Source organism: Ambystoma mexicanum, chromosome 11 (genome assembly GCF_040938575.1).
Source record: "Ambystoma mexicanum isolate Mex_15411 chromosome 11, UKY_AmexF1_1, whole genome shotgun sequence".
Lineage (NCBI taxonomy): Eukaryota > Metazoa > Chordata > Amphibia > Caudata > Ambystomatidae > Ambystoma > Ambystoma mexicanum.
Genome location: NC_090934.1, coordinates 341,016,425 through 341,038,741, shown reverse-complemented (window position 1 = coordinate 341,038,741; position 22,317 = coordinate 341,016,425). Strand labels below are relative to the sequence as shown.

The window sequence follows — 22,317 nt, the reverse complement described above, 5'->3', positions numbered from 1 at the left end:
TGTGCATATTTGGTAACTGTAAAGGTTTTCATGAGAATACCATACAAAATAAAAAAAAGCAAAAAAACAATGATTTTACGTTTTTTAAAGAAAGCCTGTTCACTTTAACATTGCACCTAAATAAGCTACTAGTAAAACTATTTCAGTTCAACCAAGTTTGCAATTAACATAACTGCATTTAATTTAGCCAAATCAGCATGCTTTACTCACCATTAAACCAACATGTTTTAATTCACCATCACAACCCAAAAACCTTTATTGCTATTACCACCATGTTCTAACAGCGTTGTTGATCTTGGGAGGTGTTGGTATTGCTTGGGATAATGACCCTTCACCAAATTTTAACTATATATTGGCTGTGTAGCACTTCCCCTTCTCTCCCTTTCCTAACACTTTACTATTCTTGAATGCTCCAAGACTTTGACAGTCCAGACGCCGTCAGTTGCACCCAAGGCATTCTACTGCCATGGAGCGTCTGTGTTGGCTCCCACCACATCCTCCCGCCTCCCAAGCACACCCCCACAGCCCCTGAGTTGGAATTCTGTTCTAAAACAGAATGTGCACGGCTTTGGGCTACATAAAACTCATGTACAGATTGATGGTTCTGACATGCTGCCCCTGAGGTATATTATGGGAACTGGGATTCATGGTATACAAAAACTGCTTCATTGACAGTACAACCATGGACAACAACCTGACCTACCAAAACCCCCGCCCATAAAATAAACTCCTGAAAATGTATTCTAATTTAACAATTTGCAGCATTTTATCACTTCTCCGAATTTGATGAAGGCGCCCACACTGCTGGCGAGAAACCCAACATTACATATTGTACTGACATGTGAAGGTGTCACCGCACAATAGCAAGACTTTGCTCAACTTAATACGCTTTGCCAACCTTGCATCATTGCCCGCATTTTTTAAAACTGTTCTGGTGAAAAATATTAAATTGAAACTTACGTCAGTCATGCTGAAATTCAAAATCAAATAGACCTCTGCTGCAAATGGCACTCGGTGGAGCTGGCCTTTCGATGGAAACAGAATCAGTGAGAAAAGGACAGCCCTAGAAGAAATAAACAGAATACTTCAGATCAAAAGAGGAGTATTCTAGGAGCAACTATTGAAATTAGGTTTGGGTGAAATCAAAGGCTATTGTCTGCGAAAAGTAACCATTTAAACAGTACTCGAGGCTACTCTACAGAAAAGGCATGAAGAGGGAGTTCTCAGCATTGGGAAAGTTCACCCCCTTCACTCAAAGGGGGAGACATAATTGTGCATATTTGGGTGTACATGGCGGGGCGTTTATAGTTCCCCATTTTGCTTTAAGGAGTATATGAACAACTTCTATACAAGATGTATCTATTATGACTAAATGGCATCAGTAGGCAGTGTAAGGCAGGAGTGAGTTTTTTTTCTGGGGTCATTAGTTACCCGCCTCTGACAGCAGGAGAGACAGTTCCTTGAGTGGCCTCTGGCTTCACTATAGACCAAGCATTTCCACTGTCTGCTGCTAAGAGCCTGCAATAATTGCAGCTAAGAGAGGTATAAGGAGACGGTTTGAGGATCAGGTATGAGAAGCAGGCATATATTTTTCACAACATTTAATTTAGGTGCTTTGCTCCCGGCAAAACTTTATAGCAATTGGGGTTCGGGATTTTGCCTGAAATATTGTTACTGCAAAATGTGCAACGAGGTTACATGCCATTTCTTTTTTACCTGTCCTTTGTATGCATCACTTGGGGCCAAATGGTTGAAACCGATCTTGAACTGTTTTGGCATTAGGTTCAGAAGAGATGCAAGTATCTTATTCAAGAACAATTTAACTATCTGTGTTTTTAGCGCTGTTACCATGTTTTTTTAACTAAAGCATTGGCCTGCAGAGAAGAGTTTTTAAAAACAGCTGTAGTATGTTAAGAGCAGGTATGTAGTTACTATTGGGTTGATTTAACACATTTTATTTGAATGTATTCAAAGTGTTTAAAGCATTGTTTTTAAGTTGACATGAATGTGTTCAGTTATATGATGAATCCATTTTATGTATCATGTACTTTAATGGCAAGAGCCGTAATAAAGTATGAAATGATGAACCTGAAAGGATTCATGCTGCAATTAGTCCCTACTGACAAATCAGAGACAACAACCTAGTGTTTAAATCTCAAATCGCCAAGAAGGCCGAAACAACCTGGTTTCAGCCAACAGACCTGTCAAAACAAAACTTACCTGCCTGGTGAAACCAGCCACCCTTAGTGGGTCCCGCTAAAGGACCTCGTAATGCAGCAGTAAGGGGTTAACGGCACCGGCACCCTTACCGGCGCCGTTAACCCCTTACCGCCCACCTTGGAATGAGGCCCATAATCTTTTTAAGGCTCTTTACCTTTTTGGTGATTTTTGCTAAGAGACCATGATGGTTTTGGTAGATGTTTTTCAAATTGGGTTTGATATTTTGGGATTTTCCTGGATTGTACAGACAATACACTTTGATCCAAGCCCAGACTACAAGCATCCAGCCTTCAGCTCTCTTCTCACTACTATCAGAGCACTGTAGTGAGTATGAGAGTCATTTTGCTCATTTTTGATATCGCATTGGGAAAGAGGAGAGATACTGAGAAGGCAACTCATTTTAAGGGGCTGTTTAGTGAGAATTGGTAAGATATTGTGGTGACAGTTCCTTTCATGAGACTGTTTAGTGAGAATTGATTAGGTATTGAGAAGGCAGATCATTCATGAGGCTGATTAGTGAGAATTGATGAGCATACAATTGCTTTTAAGGAGTTATTTAGCTTTTTAGATGGTTGTCTCATCATGAATAGATATATAGGCTAAGAAATGAATAGCAATATTTTCATTTGTAACCTTTTTCATATTAAGTAGGTTATGTGTAGTTATAATAATAGCAGCAAGGTTTGTCCATTACTTATTTCTCTCTGCAAGAGATGATTGTGAGAGGATTCACTGAGTGTCCATTAATGAGAATCAAGCATTTGTGAATGTGTATTAAGTGTGGGGCATCTATTTATAGTACTGTATATTGTCTTACTGTATATTGTGCATGTTTCTGATAACGAAGGGTTTAGCCGAATGTTTAACAGTAGACACTCAATAAATTACATGACATTGGTGAATCAGTCCTGTGTAGATTAGTGAGGGTGGCTAGCCTACAGCAGGGGTGTGATGCCTACTCTCTCTGTTGATGCATACTGACATACATATGCTTTTCTCTACCTCTATTCTTGCCACAGCCCCTACTGGTAGGGGGGATAGCACACTCCCCTTGCGGTGCAAGAAAGGTTTTGTGGGGTAGTGGTTATAAAAAATCATGTCAGATGAAGCTTTATAGGAAAATCAACCACATTTCTTCCACTCCTGAAAAGCTCCACCTGCTGCCGATCATAAACCAGATCATTTTTAGAAGTGCCTATATTATCTTGAAAACTACTTGAGCACAATCAATGGCGTGCATAGCTGAAACAAGACTTTCTTTTGGTGTGGGTTGAAGGGTTAGGCAATTACAGAAGCTGCAGCAACACAAGAATGGAAAACAATGTTGGAAAGAAAAGACAAGGAAACCAATACGTAGAACAACATTCCACTTGACATCTGTAGAACTCCATCACATTTAACATTCAGGAAATAACTGAACACCTTGCTGTTTAAGGGGTTCCTCTCACATCCTAAGGACCGTACAGCACTGAAAACTGTACATACCTTGCCATCATCCTAGAAGCCTTGTGGGATGTTTTTACCCATGCATCCAAGCCCTACAATAAAACTGTGCAGTACTGGCATGGAAAACATCATGATGGCCAGAACTCCCCAGAGAGTGCACAGGGAAAACATGAAGAATAGACTGCCACCCATTTTTGCCTATGTTGTGAGCACAGGAGGGCACTGCCTAAAACCACCATTGGGCTACACACACAGTAGCCCGAAACCATTGGGAATGGCAATGCTGATTGCCAAAAAAGCAACTCAGAACTGTGGGGAATTAATTTTCTTAATCCAAAAAATGGTTGCATTACCAGTGCTCACCACTATCAGAAAGCCAGCGTTTTAAAACCACCAGACTTTTGTGTAAAACTGCACAAATGAAACAAAACCAGACCAAGGAAAGACTTGCTAAGAGGTGGAAGAATGTAAAAATGTAAAACCATATTCTGAAATGACTTGAAGGAAGTAATTATTTAATGTATAGGTACACTTTGTCAGTTTGATTTGAATCTAGAAAACTGGGAACAAAAAGTGACATTTAGCTGAAACCTGGCTTAGTGAAACTGGATTCTCCCTGACAACTACCTCCGACAGGAGTTGAAACCTGCTCAGCCACTCTTCCCCTTGCCAAAAGGAGTTGTCACCTCTCTGATTAGATTAGGGGTGGAGCAGCTGGGGACTACAGGGAGTTGCACAAAGGCCTGTCCTGGACTCAGGCAAATGTTATATTGGGGGCGTCATAAAAGTGGCTTCCTCTTAGGGGAAACTGGGAGGGGCAGTGCCTCTGCTAGCAGCTGAGCTTGCGGGAAGTGGATAAACCAGTTATTCCACCCTGTGATGGGGGAAGCCACACCCCTTTTTGACCAGGGCATAATTTTAAAAAGATAGATAACTCATAGTGCGGACTTGTCAGAATTATATAAGTAATATCATTATTTTTGTGATTTTTCTGTGAACATTTTGAGAGGCGTTAGGACCCTGTGGTGTATTCTGGGGGGTTGCTAGCGGAAAATAGGGTCTCACTCCAAATGTATGCATGTTAAAAATCTGACACTTTATCATCTGTAACCCATATCCCTGGTGCACATTTGTGTAAAATCTGGAAAGGTTTAGAGGTCGTTATCTCGATGAAAAGGGGAGAATTCTGTCATCAGTGGACACAACATCGTACAAAGACAGAGATCGGATGATACGGATGATCGGATGGACCTATAATATTAGAAAAATGGTGCATAGATAAATATGTATTTGGGTCAGAAATAGATTTGTGTGCAATCTGACGAGGGGAGGTTCCTCTGACCATAAAACCTACAGCATCACTCTGACTCACATTTCCTCCCCCCAATCAAGGGAGAGAGGAGGAATTGGCCAATGATAAGTGAGAGGGGCAAGCTTAGCTAAGCCCAGGCACACACCCATTTTCAAAACACATAAAAAGAGACTGCTGGGACAGGTAGAGACATTCAATTCTATTTGCGGTGGAGCATGCTGACCGACGACTTCACATCCAGAGATCCAGACTTCAAATCCATCAATCTCCAAAGACCAGAACTTTACTTCAGAACTTAAAGCAAGGGCCTAAACCCAAAAACTGAGAACTCTTCTCAGCAGGCCTCAGCAACCTTAAAATCATTTGCAAACTCTTCCACAACCGGGCGAGCTGTTTGAATTCTTTTGCCAAGAACAATTGCCAGAGACCAGACCAGAGATCCAGAGTGACCCAGACCGCTGTGAGCAGAACCAGAGAGCTGACCCAGATCACTGTGAAGTGCCGAGACCAGAACCGGAGTCCAGTCCAAACCTGACCCGATCCGTGGCAAGGCCTATTTCAAATTTATATTGTGAGTACCTAGCAGAACTGTGCAGAACCAATCTCTTAGTTAAAATAATCTAATCCAAACTATTTTAACCTAAGTAGAACTGCCTCCTAGAAATCGTGTCATCTGTCATTTTTAAAGCTGCACAACTGTCACCTGTCAATTCTGCAGCTGCAAGCTATCACCTGTCATTTTGAGTTTACTTTAAATCCGAAAAACTACCTTTATTTAATTGTCCTTATCTCTGGAACCGTTTGGGCTAGGAACGGAATTTAACTTTCATCTGAAAGCTTAGAATCTAGGCTTTCCAACGAACCTAGGACCGACTTATACTTTTGCCGCAATCGCGAGACACGCACTCGTGAAATTTACCGCGATTTGCGATTTTGGCTCAATTTCTCCACTTGTCAAAATAGCAGCTCCATTCTTTCCTTTGTTAAAATCCGTTTGCAACTGGGTAATAACTCATAGAGCATTGCTAAAGTGAGCCTGAACTAATACCAACATGCATATCCCACTCACCCTGAATCTCTAGAGGGAATTAAAATCATTGGCACATTTTCCCATCCATTGCCATCACATTTAAAAAGCATTTTGGGCCTGTGTTTCAAACTCCTACCTGTTTCCTCTAAGCTTGCTGGGGGGGAACTGAATTTCGTATTGTATTTGATTGTATTCCTGAGAACTGTGTGCTCCTCTTTCCATCTCCTTCCATTTCTTACATTGCATAGGGGAGGGGGGTGAATTGCCAGAGAAAAAGTGATTATCTTATCTTTTGCTTAAATCATATTAGTTAGTTTCTGTACTGCATTTTCATTTAACATTGCATCCATTTGAAACCATAAAAGTATTTTCGATGCCTTATCCATCCTACACCAACTCCTCATGGATTATAAAGAAGTGTGCTAGTGTCAGATTACCCATTGTTGATTAACATTATATTTATAAGGGCGATATCGATTATTAATTTATTATAAACGTGTGGTATCTATATTTTGTTTTATTTCTCAAATAAACCTTTTAAACTTGCAAAACAGAACTACTTCTTGGCTCAGTGGGGTCAGGGAGATTCTAAGAGAGGGGTGTTATATAGGGGTAGTCATCCAGAACTCATGAACTGGACATAAAGATATATCAATAAGGGTTTCCATTCAGTATCCCAGACTAGGCATTGACTTAGCTGTAGTGTTGAATTGAATCCTCTTACAAAAGTGGGGGCTCGAGCCGGGATATTCTGGGTTAGATTTACCATTTGTGCAGATTAATACAGTGTGCTAACTGACCAGATATACATATCCGGTTAGATCACCACGCTGTTTTACACTGTGAAAGACCCCCTCAAAGGAACACTCTAAGGAAACGGTCTGTTTTGCAAAATAAAATACAAACTTCTGTAAGTCAGGAAGGAACTCAAATTCTAGAATGACGACCTTGGTAGATATGAAAATAGCTAGAGAGCACTTCTTACATAAGCTATTTGTGAGAGGTGAGTGGACTCATCAGGACCAAACGGTCTGGCTGCAGGCAATCGCGCAACAGGTCACTGAAACAGGCTCAGATATATGGAGAGATCAGGGTCCATTACATGTGGCCCTGAGTGAATTATACATGGCTCCTAAAGTTAAAGATGAACACGACAAGATGGTTAGGATAGCAGCATATTTGTATCTATATATGGGAGCCATGTAGGACAAATGTGCTGAAGGCCAAGATCTGGCAAGTAGGCAACAGCTGGCGTTAGAAAAGGCCCAATCTGACCTGATCTCTTCTGAGCAGAGGCAGCAGAGGAGCCAGGAGTCAGAAAATGATAGTAGGCAGTATATCATTAAAATAAAAGAGGACATGGATAGACTGCAACAGGAGAAGGCTGACCAGGATACCAGATTTCTGGCCTTGCAGAAGGAGTACCAAGAAGGTTTGGGCTCCCTTCTGCAGAGCCAGAAAAAGCTGGAGCAACAACTGGACTTCAACAGGGCATGCATAGAGCAAGTAGCCACCCTGCAAATTCGATTAGACAGAGAGAAAGAGGAAAGCAATAAATTGATTCTGAAAGACCTGGATACCCAGGCAGAGTTTGATCAGGAGCGCCAGAAAGCTGGTGCCTTCCAAAGGCAAAGGGACGACCTGGCGGCACAGATGCAGGCTCTTAGTCAGGAAAGGGATACCTTAGGCCAGGAAGTCTGCCACTTAAAAAGGAAAATGGAAGAAAATCACCTGGCCCTCCAGGGACTGGGTGACCTCCAAAAAGAACACCAGAACTTGTTAGAGCACACCAGGAGGGTGGAGGATGCTCTGGCAAGAAAGGAGCAGGCCAATAGGGACACAGCTCAGGAGGTAACCCTCCTGCAGCAGAGACTGGCCCAGTACTCCAGGACCAATCAGGAGGCACAGAGAGAAAATTAGGCTCTCTGTCAGCATAATGATAGGCTCCAGAAACAGGTAGCGATGCAGGAGAGACTGATAGAGTCTAGTAAGGCCTTAACTAAGGAACTGAAAGCGCAGGCTCTTGCATTGCAACAGGAAGCAGGGGCGGATAGAGATGAGGTTCGCTGGGAAAGAGAAACTCCTGAGCCTAACCTCAGGAGCCCTAGTACCAGAGGCCTTCATCTCTTCCAGTCCCTGGACTCTGCCACCCCATGTCCCCTCGCGCACATGAGCCCAGGGCCACAGGGATGGCAGATTACTATCCAGCTAGAAGTATGGGGCTCATAGGCCAGTACCTCCCAGGAATGGATGGGCGGGTATCCGGGTATGGGCACCCAAGCACAGTGCAATTTAGTGGGGAACCCCAGGAGAGTAGGCCCATTAAGGGCATCCTGAAAAACTCTGCCCAGTTAGGTCAGTGGGGGGGATACCCAGCAAATCCTGGTAGCAAGGAGGGATCTGAAGACTCCTCTGAGTGTCACAGGACACAGGAGACCAGGTCCCCACATTCTGCCAGCCATTCCCAGGCCTGCAGAATCCGGGGAAACCTGGAAGATCAGACTGGCACCTCTGGGAGCAGCGCTTCTGAGTCGGAGGATGAATGGACCAGGGTTACACGAACCAAAAAGGCCAATAAGGCAAAAAGGGCCTTGCTTAAGGACCCATTGAAATAAATAAAGGCAATAAGGAGTGTCATCACGCCTTATCATAAGAACGCCAAGTATTCTGTTTGGGAACACTTGGAGCTCTATGAGCAAATTATGGAGACTTTCCATTTGAAGGACAGCCAAAGCTGTATTCAATGTGTAAAGTGGACCTTCTCACCAGAATACTCCAGTTTCTTTGCGGGGCTGGAGGATCAAAACCATTCAAGGTGGTCCACATACAGGGCGGCCATCTTGAAACATGTTTCTGTGCACAGAAATCCTCAAGAGGCTCGCAAGGCAGCCTACAATTTGCAATGTGGGGAGGATCAGGCCCCACAAGAGTTTGTGCAAGAATTAAAGCGTGCTTTTGCACAGACCACCAGAAGGGTGCGCACGGATAGCAGAGAATTTATCAATACGTTTTACCATGCCTTACCCAAATACATAATGACCCAGCTCGTGAGAGATTTTCATGAGAAAAGATCTTTAGACTGGGTCATTGAACAGGCTACCCAGATCTATGAGGTGCAGAAGCCTATCGAAAATAATAATAATGCGCCGAAAAACCCCAAAACCAACAGCACCCCTGCTGCTGCCAAGGTGGCAGAGGTAAAGGTTGCCCCCGTTTTAGAGTTGGAGATGGGGGGGCCTAAAAACCTGCCTGCACCAAATAATTCACAGCCCAGAAGGCCCTCGAGCCAGTCACAGACAGGGAGTCGAGGAGGTAGTCCCACAAATGGGGTCCCCCGCTCCCCTGACTATGTAAGTCCCCGCTACAAGGGAAACCGACCAATCCTGGGTTATGTGTGGACTCCTCCAGCCCAAGGGGGGGATCCAGCCAAGTACCTGACCCGGGGAACTTCCCTCCTACCTTCCCCCAGGAGGGCAGAAATTCTCCAAATCCTGGGAAGAACTTTTTCCCCAGGTATCCGCCCAATTTCCAGCCCCAAAATCATCCATCCTTCTTTCCCCAATTCCCTGAGCCCTGACAACCTAATCCGGGAGAGGGGAGGCCAAGGGTGGAGGGGTACCAAAATCTTCCCAACCAGGGGTACTACCAGAGAAGGGATAGCTACCCTTCCCGGGATCAGCCCAGGGGAGAAAATAGAGCACCATATCAGCCTGAGCGGGTTTCACAACTTTAGCGACAGGTCCAAAATATAGCACGAGATCTGGGTCACATACTGAGGGCTGAACAGAACCCTCAGATGAGCATGCCACCGCAGAATGACCCAAACTCTGGACCGGGTGCTCCAGAACAATGACGGGGCAGCACCCCGATAACCCACCGGTTCCAGGGAGGAGGCACAAGGGGAAGGGGGTGTAAAGCCTTGGAGGAAGCTTCCTTCCCAACTTGTAAACAGCCCCTGGAAAACCAGGAAGCGGAAACAAAATCTCCTGCCCCTGAAAGCCTGCCTCCCAAGGAGCAGAGGGGGGGTAGGAGAAACAAAGGACCCAAACAGACCCACTTTGTGGAGGAGGTACAGGTCTTCCAATTTGAGGGAGAGGGATCCTCAGAAGATCCTGGGAAAAGGATCTTCTCCTTCAGAGATGGGGGAACTCCTCCCAAGGAAAAATGGGTCCCAAGGGATGCCAATTCAGACTGGGGAGATGTGGAGACTGAGCTACCACCGCCCACCATCTCATCCCAAAACCAACAATACCAAAATCCCAAGGGTCAAACCCATCCTGGTGACTGCCTCCAAAAAGGGGGGGCGGCCCAGAACCGGAACCAGGGGAACCCACAATGGCTCTGATCTCCAGTTGCCAACTTTTTCTTTCAGATTCCCAAGGCTCTCCACAGAATTCTGCCCACATCTCTTCGCTAGCAATGTCCAAAACCAGAAAATTAGCCCACCAGTTGTCCAAAAATGTGCATTATCTGTGCCCCCTTGAGGAGAAGGAGGGAAGATACTATGCCCCGGTACAAGTACAGGGGCAGGGTACAATTTTGGCACTGGTGGACACTGGATCCCAAGCTACCCTTCTGTCCAAAAGGGATTTTGAGGAACTAAATGCAGGAAGGGGGGAGAATTACCGAATTCCTCTCACCTCTCTTCCTGGACAACTGCAGAACTTTGACGGGAAGGATATTCCCGTTGAGGGGACTGCAGACTTGGACATTAAAATTGGGCGACACAAGGTGAAACACCTGGTCATAGTAGTGACTCCAGAGGGCACCCCTTGTTTACTAGGGAATGACCTCCTGAGAAGGTTGTCACTCCTAATAGATTGTGTAAACAAGGTCCTCTGGACCCAGATTAGCCGACCAATAAAATTAAAACAGAGTGTCAACCATGTTAGTTTAAACAGCACCTGCCACATGGTTGAACAAAAATCTGACCAAGTAGAATTTCACTTCCAGAACAACCAAACTCCAGATGTGACAGTAATAGCAGTAGGACAACAGACTGGTGATGGGGGGTCCTCTCTATTTCTGAAAATCAACCTTCCTTCCAGTTTAAGGTGGTATTCCACACTGGAAGGAAACACCCTGAAATTCTTTACTAATCCACAATCAGAAACTCCCACTCCTATAGTCCAGAAAGATGTGAAATCAGCTCGGAGCCTGGCTGATATTCAGCAAATTGGAGAGCAGTTGTTCATCCCTGTTCAGTTAAATGATGGGAAGGACTCTGTTCTCGCTCGAGTGTGTGTGAACAACGGTAAGAGCTTCATCAGCGAAGCCATGTTCCGCCAACTCCCAAAAGATCCAGCCATTCCCACATTCAAACTGATAGACAAATGGGAAATGGACCTGGAAGCACCTAATTCCAAACATCTCCTGCCAAGCAGGTGTATGCTCAAATTCTCCATTGGCAACAAGAGCATAGTCCATAATTGTTGGGTCGTGCGAGACGTCACTGCCGCCTTTTACTTAGGCAGTGACATTCTCAATTGCTTTGCCATTAGTTTGGACCTAATAAACTTCAAAGCTTGGTCCCGATTAGCGGATAATCCCATGGGCTTTGATGATCCAGAAAAAGCATTTAGGTCAGCTCAATTGCTACCTTATGCAGTTGAAATTCAGATCAAAGAGGAAGTCACCATCCCAGAAAGGACCCGACAATTCTCCCTGGAAGTGAAAGTTAAAAGAGGACAAAAATTGCAAAACCCTGATGCTTATATACATCTAAATGCTTCTCTCCGACAGCAAGGGTTGGGGGTAAACTCAACTCCATTAGTCAACATAGAACAGGACACCATTTCAATAGAGGTGGATAACAGCGACTTAAAGAGTATTACTCTAGCTGCAGGCACCATTATTGGAATGGCGATTGATGACCGACATTTCTCCATTGATTTAGGAAATGAACTGTTAGGACCAATCTCCAAGGACTGTTTTGACAGTGACAGTGAGGACAATACAGCACCAGACAGGATTTTCACCCGGCATGGGGGGAACTTCCTGGTTTACACTTCTTGCCATTATGGTAAGGAAGATGTGACTTGTGACTTCAGGAGGGATGAGGTGATTTTCCTGGTCCATGAGGGCTGCCTTTCCCACCTGAAGCCTCCAGTCCAAATCAGCACTCTGACCAGGGACTTCTCCACCCAGCTGGAGGAGGCCGCTGAGATAGCCAAACCAGAAGTCTTTCCAGGCTTCAGGCAGATGGTGGAAGAGAGAGTCAACCTAGCTGATGCCTGTGTGACTCTGGAACAGAAGCAAAAGTTGAAACAAGTTTTCTTGGATTTCCAAGATCTCTTTGCGGAAGACTCATATGACTGTGGTCGCACCGACATCCACACCACAACAATTCCCACAGACCCTGGAATGACTCCAGTGTTTGTGAAGCAATATCGCTTGCCTCTCCCATCCATGGAGTCCCTTACTGAAATAATTAAGAACCTTGAGTCCCGGGGAATAATCCGTCCAGTTCACAGCACTTTCAATAATCTGGTGCTGGGAATATTGAAGCCAAACGGCCAGTGGATACTCTGCACCGACCTTAGGGAGCTCAACAAACTGGTCCATACTTCCCGATGGCCTCTGCCCTACATTGACCAAGGGCTGGCCCAGATTCAGGGGTCACAGGTATTCACAGCAATAGACCTGACCAATTGATCCTGGACCGTGCCTGTCAGTTGGGAGGACCAATACAAACTGGCTTTTAACTTTGGGGGCCAGCAGTACACATGGACCCGGGCTCCCTTTGGATACCTCAACTCCGGCAATGAATTCAACATTTTCCTACATAAGGCCATGCCCGACCTGGGTGCGAGGGGTAACCTGGCTTATGTAGATGATGTCCTCATCAAAAGTTCATCTGTGGAGGAACACATAGCGGAGATCCGTTATGTTCTGACACAGTTGAGGGCCGCCGGAGCAAAACTTTCCTTTCAGAAAGCACAGTGGTGTAGAACCCGTGTTAATTTCTTGGGGCATGAGATTACTCCTCAGGGCCTCTGTCCCCAAGAAAAGAAAGTGGAAGCACTTCAAAAGCTGAAAGACCCCACAACTCTGCGGGAACTAAGGAGCCTCCTGGGACTGACTTATTACAGCAGAAAGTTCATTGAAGGCTACGCAGAGATCACTAGACCCCTGATTCATCTCTTGAAGGGGGGGGTCAAGTGGGAATGGGGTCCAGAACAATCCGAGGTGGTAAGACAACTCAAAAGAAGCCTCTAACAAGCGCCTTGCCTAGCTTACCCTGTCAGGAACAAGGAGTTCTTCCTGGAGGCAGGGTTCTCTAATACGTGCTTGACGGCAGTATTATACCAAAAGCATGACAAGGTCAATAAAGTAATCTCCTATGCGAGCAAAACTTTATCCTCTGTGGAGGAAAAATTCAACGATTGTGAGAAGGCACTCCTGGCAACGGTGTGGGCATTGAAGAATTACCGCCCGTTTATCCAGGGGGAACACATCATAGTGGAGACTCCACACCAACCTCTGCAATATCTCCAAAGTGACAGAATCCGGGCCGGAAACGTGAGTAATTCCCGAATTACTTCCTGGATTCTGTCAATGCAAGGCTTTCCTGTGGAGGTCAGATATGGCCAAAACAAGAAGAGTTCCCTCGCGCAAGGTCTGGCTGACTTGCATGATTGTGCCAGAGAAAACTGTCTCGAGGACGAAAGTCTAAAAATCAAGGACAACATGGAGGCATACCTTAATTCCCCACACAAAGTCTTTGAAGAAGACAAGTGTGAGGGAATGCTCACTGTCTATGTGGATGGATGCTCGTACCATGTTGACAACAACAGTGAAAAAGAACTGGTGGCCGGCGTAGGGAATGCATGGGTGAAGGAGTTTCCAGAACCCTCCGCTGGGTACAAAATTGGTCCCTGAAGTAGTCAGGTGGCAGAATTGATGGCTGTGCATCAGGCCATCCTCACTGCTGTCCAACATCAATTCCACGAACTGGTCATAATCACAGATTTGGATTATGTACGGAACGGGTTCGTGGAGCACCTGGTTAAATGGAAAACCAGAGGCATGTTATGTGCGAATAACAAACCCTTGAAACATGGGAAGTTAATCCAAAACATTGATGATCTGGTCACATCGAATGGGATGACCATCTACTGGAAAAAGATCAAGGGTCATTCCAAAGTAGAGGGACCAGACAAAACGGGAAATGACTTAGCTGATCAGCTGGCCAAAACCGGGGCCATCCAAGGGGATCTAATAGAGATAGAGTCCCTGTTGGGGGAAATCCAGGTCACTGCTATCACTAGGTCCCAGACAAATGCTCACAATGATCTTTCAGCTGCACAATGGAGTAAGGAGACCCCTGATGCTGATTTGATTACAGCTCAGAAGGGGGATCCAATAATTGGTAAGTTTTACCAACACCTTGAGGACCCTGAGAACTTTACCCTGACGGATACCGATTACATTGGGAAAGAGGACCTAAGAGTGTTGATGAAATGTCCAAAAATGTTCCGAATCTTAGACGGTTTGTTGGTAAGGAAATCCCAAGCTGGCCATGATCAGTGGGTGGTTCCTACCTCATTCCGAAGCCTGATGTTAAGTCACGCCCATGATGCGGCCACCGCTGGTCATAGGGGGTTTAACACAACACTGGAAATCCTAAGAGAGGTTGCATACTGGCCACACATGGGGCAGGACCTCGACCAATACTTGAAGGGGTGTCTTGTGTGTGCACAATTTCAGCCATCATCCCTCACACACCGTGCACCTCTCCAAAAGAGGGGGATGACACTGCCATAGTCAGATTTGCAAATCGACTTTGTAGGCCCTGTGATTCGCTCGTCTAGAGGAAACAAGTACATGTTGACCGTTACATGCTTGTTTACCAAGTGGGTGGAATGTCTCCCAGCACCAAACTGCAAGGCAGAAACAGCAGCTGCCCTGATGATTAACCACATCTTTTCCCGTTTTGGTCTATCTCAAAGGATTGAGTCAGACAGGGGTAGCCACTTCACCAGTGAAGTAATGACAAAGATGTGGGAGATACTGGGGGTCAAAAGAAAGCTACATATTGCTTACCGGCCAACTTCTTCTGGGGCAGTAGAGAGATACAACCGAACCATTGTGAGCATCTTAAAAAAGTTTGTGGCAGATTCTGGGCCAAGTTGGGATATCCGATTACCTCTGGTCCTAGTGGCCATCAGATCTACCCCTTCATCTGCAACCAAAATGTCACCATTTGAGTTGATGACTGGACGCAAGATGGTGCTTCCCCAGCATTTGCTCTACAGAACCCAAGAGCAAACGTTGATAAATACCTCCACAACTCATGAGTATGTGGAGAATTTAAGGAAACACCTTCAGCATGCTTTTGCCTATGCTCAGCGGAATCTAGAAAGATCAGCCGAGAGCATGAAGACCCACTATGATTTAAAAACTACCCTAAAGGAATATAAGGTGGGTGATCGGGTCTATCTATACAATTTCCAAAGGAACCAGGCCAAACAGCAAAAATTCTTGCCTACATGGAAGGGACCGTTTGAAATTATAAACAAAATCTCCCCTGTGGCCTATAAGATCCGCATCCCCAAAGGCGGTTTGGCAGAGGGGGAAGACAAGTGGGTACATATAAATCAGCTAAAATGTTGCCATCCTAAGCACACTCTGCAACAACTGGAGGAATCCACTGGAATCCCAGAGGGGGCCGCTCCAGAGTAATTCAGTTCCAACCCTAAAATATTCCACATATAGCATATAAAATTCTGTGATCCGTGTATATATATATATGTTCTTGTCTCCTAATTTGAAAAAGAAAATGTATATGTTCATATCTTCTGATTCATAAAATGTATATGTCTGCCACACCATTAATAGTGGTGAAGAAATGTCTACGAATAGGTATTGCCGCTTTGCTTTATCATCCTAGGAGAGATGAAATCATGGAGACTGACCAAGGAGGACGACCGGGGACCGGGAGCAGAGACCCGAGGGGCCCGGGGTACCGCCCAATCCTCCCATCAGGACCAGCAAGGAGAACTGATTGATCGACTGGAGGGAGGAAAAGATGCTGAACTGTGCCATCCATGGAATTGGAAGAAGAGGAGGCGAACATCCCAGATCTTGCGAGTTCCATCAGCGAAAGGACAGAATGGCCATCACAAGAGGGGGGGCTTGTGGGATGTTTTTACCCATGCATCCAAGCCCTACAATAAAACTGTGCAGTACTGGCATGGAAAACATCATGATGGCCAGAACTCCCCAGAGAGTGCACAGGGAAAACATGAAGAATAGGCTGCCACCCATTTTTGCCTATGTTGTGAGCACAGGAGGGCACTGCCTAAAACCACCATTGGGCTACACACACAGTAGCCCGAAACCATTGGGAATGGCAATGCTGAATGCCAAAAAAGCAACTCAGAACTGTGGGGAATTCATTTACTTAATCCCAAAAATGGTTGCATTACCACTACTCACCACTGTCAGAAAGCCGGCGTTTTAAAACCACCGGACTTTTGTGTAAAACTGCACAAATGAAACAAAACCAGACCAAGGAAAGATTTGCTAAGAGGTGGAAGAATGTAAAACCATATTCTGAAATGACTTGAAGGAAGTAATTATTTAATGTATAGGTACAAATTGTCAGTTTGATTTGAATGTAGAAACCTGGGAACAAAAAGTGACATTTAGCTGAAACCTGGCTTAGTGAAACTGGATTCTGACTGACAACTACCCCCGACAGGAGTTGAAACCTGCTCAACCACTCTTCCCCTTGCCAAAAGGAGTTGTCACCTCTCTGATTAGATTAGGGGTGGAGCAGCTGGGGACTACAGGGAGTTGCACAAAGGCCTGTCCTGGACTCAGGCAAATGTTATATTGGGGGCGTCGTAAAAGTGGCTTCCTCTTAGGGGAAACTGGGAGGGGCAGTGCCTCTTCTAGCAGCTGAGCTTGGGGGAAGTGGATAAACCAGTTATTCCACCCTGTGATGGGGAAGCCAGACCCCTTTTTGACCAGGGCATAATTTTAAAAAGATAGATAACTCATAGTGCGGACTTGTCAGAATTACATAAGTAATATCATTATTTTTGTGATTTTTCTGTGAACGTTTTGAGAGGCATTAGGACCCTGTGGTGTATTCTGGGGGGTTGCTAGCGGAAAATAGGGTCTCACTCCAAATGTATGCATGTTAAAAATCTGACACTTTATCATCTGTAACCCATATCCCTGGTGCACATTTGTGTAAAATCTGGAAAGGTTTAGAGGTCGTTATCTGGATGAAAAGGGGAGAATTCTGTCATCAGTGGACACGACATCGTACAAAGACAGGGATCGGATGGTTTGGTGCTACAGAAAATATGTTAACTGGACCTATAATATTAGAAAAATGGTGCATAGATAAATATGTATTTGGGTCAGAAATAGATTTGTGTGCAATCCGACGAGGGGAGGTTCCTCTGACCATAAAACCTACAGCATCACTCTGACTTACATTTCCTACCCCCAATCAAGGGAGAGAGGAGGAATTGGCCAATGATAAGTGAGAGGGGCAGGCTTAGCTAAGCCCAGGCACACACCCATTTTCAAAACACATAAAAAGAGACTGCTGGGATAGGTAGAGACATTCAATTCCATTTGTGGCGGAGCATGCTGACCGAGGACTTCACATCCAGAGATCCAGACTTCAAATCCATCAATCTCCAAAGACCAGAACTTTACTTCAGAACTTAAAGCAAAGGCCTAAACCCACAAACTGAGAACTCTTCTCAGCAGGCCTCAGCAACCTTAAAATCATTTGCAAACTCTTCCACAGCCGGGCTAGCTGTTTGAATTCTTTTGCCAAGAACAATTGCCAGAGACCAGACCAGAGATCCAGAGTGACCCAGACCGCTGTGAGCAGAACCAGAGAGCTGACCCAGATCCCTGTGAAGTGCCGAGACCAGAACCGGAGTCCAGTCCAAACCTGACCCGATCCGTGGCGAGGCCTATTTCAAATTTATATTGTGAGTACCTAGCAGAACTGTGCAGAACCAATCTCTTAGTTAAAATAATCTAATCCAAACTATTTTAACCTAAGTAGAACTGCCTCCTAGAAATCGTGTCATCTGTCATTTTTAAAGCTGCACAACTGTCACCTGTCAATTCTGCAGTTGCAAGCTGTCACCTGTCATTTAAATCCGAAAAACTACCTTTATTTAATCGTCCGTATGGGTTAGGAATCTAGGCTTTCCAACGAACCTAGAACCGACTTGCTACTCCTTATACTTTTGCCGCAATCGCGAGACACGCACTCGCAAAATTCACCACGATTTGCGATTTTGGCTCAATTTCTCCACTTGTCAAAATAGCAGCTCCATTCTTTCCTTTGTTAAAATCCGTTTGCAACTTGGTAATAACTTATAGAGCATTGCTAAAGTGAGCCTGAACTAATACCAACACGCATCTCCCACTCACCCTGAATCTCTAGAGGGAATTCAAATCATTGGCACATTTTCCCATCCATTGCCATCACATTTAAAATGCATTTTGGGCCTGTGTTTCAAACTCCTACCCGTTTCCTCTAAGCTTGCTGGGGGGGAACTGAATTGCGTATTGTATTTGATTGCATTCCTGAGAACTGTGTGCTCCTCCTTCCATCTCCTTCCATTTCTTACATTGAATAGGGGAGGGGGGTGAATTGCCAGAGAAAAAGTGATTATCTTATCTTTTGCTAAAATCATATTAGTTAGTTTCTGTACTGCATTTTCATTCAACATTGCATCCATTTGAAACCATAAAAGTATTTTCGCTGCCTTATCCATCCTACACCAACTCCTCATTGATTATAAAGAAGTGTGCTAGTGTCAGATTACCCATTGTTGATTAACATTATATTTATAAGGGCGATATCGATTATTAATTTATTATAAAAGCGTGGTATCTATATTTTGTTTTATTCCTCAAATAAACCTTTTAAACTTGCAAAACAGAACTACTTCTTGGCTCAGTGGGGTCAGGGGGATTCTAAGAGAGGGGTATTATATAGGGATAGTCATCCAGAACTCATGAACTGGACATAAAGATATATCAATAAGGGTTTCCATTCAGTATCCCAGACTAGGCATTGACTTAGCTGTAGTGTTGAATTGAATTCGTCTTACAGCCTGCCATTAGGTGATGGTATTCTTGTAAACTCTCTATTTACCTTTGTACAACAGTCAGAAACCTCCTAGTTTTTCACAATACAAATACCATACATGCATGCATACATAGGGCCTCATTACACGGATGGCGGAGAACCATGGGACCTCATAGTAAGGCGGTAAGGATTTACCGGTACCGGTATTTTACCGGTACCGGTAAATCCTTACCGCCATCCGTGTAATGAAGCCCATAGTGTGTGTAGCAGAAACGGGCAATAACTAAAAGTGTCCCCAATCTACAAGTAACTCCAGAAAAGTGTGTGTAGGTGAGAAAGAGAGAGGGAGAAAGAGAGAGAGAGAGGAGAGGGAGAGAGAGAGAGAGAGAGAGAGAGAGAGAGAGAGAGAGAGAGAGAGAGAGAGAGAGAGAGAGAGAGAGAGAGAGGTCAAAATAGGGGACCATGGGGGTCATTACGAGTGCAGCGGTAAGGGGTTTAATGGCACTGGTAAGGTTGCCAGTGTTGTTAACCCCTTACTGCCGCATTACGAGGTCCCTTAACGGGTCCCGCTAAGGACGCTGGTTTTACCAGCCGCTCTTAGCGGGACCTGCTAAGGGACCAGGGAGCTAATAACGGCCCGTTGGGGGCTCGAATGGGAATGGGGCTGGGTATTTTGAATGGGGACTTACCGGGTCCTCCAAGTTGGAATGACCCGATAAGTCCCCATTCAAGGAGCCCAGACCCGGACACGAGTTTGGAGGCATCCATGGTGCTAATAGCACGATGGCTAACTCCAAACTTGTAATGGCCCCCAATGTCTGTAAAGATTAAGAAAGGGATGAGAAATGTAAGAGTGGGAGAAAAGGTAGAGTGTAATAGGAGAAGAATTGGGAGGGAAAATGAAAACAGGAGAGGAATAAGAGAGACTGAGACAGATCTCAGAAAATCGAGAACGCGCAGGAGGAGGAGGAGAAACAGTTTGATAGAGAAGATGAAAAAAGGAGCCGAGATAATGTAAAGAAGAAAATGATGAACACAGAGGAAGAGAACTTTCGTCTGAGAAGGATAACTGAAATAGAAAGGAAATAGGGAGTAAGGAAAGAACAGGAAGAAGAACATTTTAATGATATGATATGGCATTTATAACACGCCTATACACAAGTGTTTCAAGGTGCGACGAGGCAGGGAGGGGGAACAAAGGGAAGACAGACAACGGTCTTACTACGCCAGGTATCATTCAGATCACGCAAGTGCATGGGAAAGAGGGGAAGGGAAAGTGCAAGGGGAAAGGGAGAGGGGAAAGTACAGGGGTAGTAGCATAACAAGATAAATAATAAGGGCCAGCTGGTGGCAAGTGCAAGGTAAGTGCAGACAAGTGCTGTGAGGGGGGCTGTAGGGATACAGAGACAGTCCCGCAGTGCAGGGGTTGCCAAGGAGGCAGAGCAGGGGGCAAGTGGCTGGGCCAGGGACCGAGAACAGTGAGAGTGGCCCAGTGCAGATTCAATGAAGTTTCAACCGGAGAAGTTGCAGGGAGGCAGGAAGGCTGGTCCAGACGGAGGCCCCACCCGAGATCTACCCCCAACTCGTTGCTTGGAGAAGCGGCTGACCATGAGGGAGTTGGAGGCAGATGAGCGAAGAGCTTGAGAAGGAAGGTATTTAGGAAGAGAGAGTTGAAGGTATTTCGGCCCCAGGCCCCAGAAGGCCTTGTGGACAATGCAGAGGGTTTTAAACTTAATCCTCAAAGCCACTGTGAGCCAGTGCAGAGATTTCAGTCCTGGAGAGATACGGTCCCTGGGCTTGAGGCCAAGGACAAGTCTTGCAGTCCTATTCTGGATGAGTTGCAGAGGGTAGAGTGTAGAGGCAAGCAGATTTAGATAGAGGCTGTTACAGTAGTGCAGCTTAGAAAGAACCAGGGCTCTGGAGACAGTGAGCTTCGGAGGGAAGGAGAGGAAAGGAAGAATACCTCTGAGGAGGTGCAGCTGGTAGTTTGACTTCTTTGAGACATCAGGAATGTGAGGAGAGAAGGAGAGTGTGGAGTCAAAGATGACCCCGAGGTTTTTTACCTTGCAGATAGGAGCAGGGAGAGGGCCAAGAGTGGCCAGCCAGAGAGCTGCAGGGAAGGAGGGAGTGGGTTTACTGATGAGTAGAATCTTGGTCTTACTGGCATTAAGGCAGAGGTCATTCGGGGCACACCACTCCTGGATAGCAGATAGACAGTCAGAGATGAGGGTGGGAGAGGAGGAGGCCGAGGGTAGCCTGAAAATGAGCTGGGTATCAACTGCATAGCATTGAAAGTTGGGGCGGAGAGCGGCACTGCGGTGGGAAAGGAGTGCCAGATATTGGTTGAACAGCCAGGGAGAGAGGTTAGATTCCTGAGGGACACCACAGGTAGAGAAAAAGATGTCAGAGAGGAAGGACCCAAGTTGGACCTGGGGGGGTCGATTGGAGAGGAAAGAAGTCAGCCACGCCAAAGCCTGACCAGTGATACCGAGGTTATCACAGAGACGGTTGAGCAGGATGGCATGGTTGACAGTATCAAAGGCAGAAGAGCGATCAAGCAGTTTGAGAACACATGGAATGTTAAAGTCAAGGTTGGAGAGCAGGTCTTCACGGATGTTCAGGAGAGCAGTTTCCGTGCTTCTGGCAGCTCTGAAGCCAGACTGATGGTCATGAAGACAACCCACAGATTCAGCATGGAGATTAAGCTGGGAGATGACCAGTTTCTCCAGGAGCTTGCCCAGGAAGGGAGTGATGGAGATTGGGTGATAGTTAGCCGGGCATGAGGGGTCGGAAGAGGATTTCTTAAGAAGAGGGTGCACAATGGAGTGCTTAAGGGGGGAAGGGAAGACTCTACTGGTGAAGGAGTGATTGCAGAAGTCAGCCAGGGCAGGAGCCAGGGAGTCAATGTGGTCCTTGATAGTTTTGGAGGAACAGGGGCGAACCTGTTCGACAACACTTTCATAGATCAGACTTGTCTGGAAACCTCGTCAGCAGAGAAAAGGGGAAAGGCAGAGAAGGAGGAAGGAGGGGTGGCTGCAGAAGGGCCAGAGGAAGAGCAGGGAATAGAGGGGGGAGGTGATGGGAGGAGAGTGAGGACAGGATGTCCTGAGTTTTTGAAATGAAGTGAGAAGCCAGTGCCGTGCAGAGGGCCTTGGAGGGGACAGGAGAGGTAGAGACTGTGGCAGGATTGGCCAGTTCCTTGCAGATTTTAAAGAGTTCAGCCGAGTTGTT

General features: G+C 45.6%; 1 protein-coding gene across 1 annotated transcript in view; it reads right to left on the bottom strand.

The window, feature by feature from the left end:
* Nucleotides 1-22,317, bottom strand: part of LOC138504705 (uncharacterized) — a 581,301-nt gene that overhangs the window by 493,839 nt on the left and 65,145 nt on the right. Inside the window, exon 2 of the mRNA XM_069625257.1 lies at nucleotides 961-1,063. Within this exon, the coding sequence (XP_069481358.1) occupies nucleotides 961-969 (9 nt within the window). The 5' untranslated portion in view covers nucleotides 970-1,063. The remainder of the gene's footprint in view (nucleotides 1-960; nucleotides 1,064-22,317) is intronic.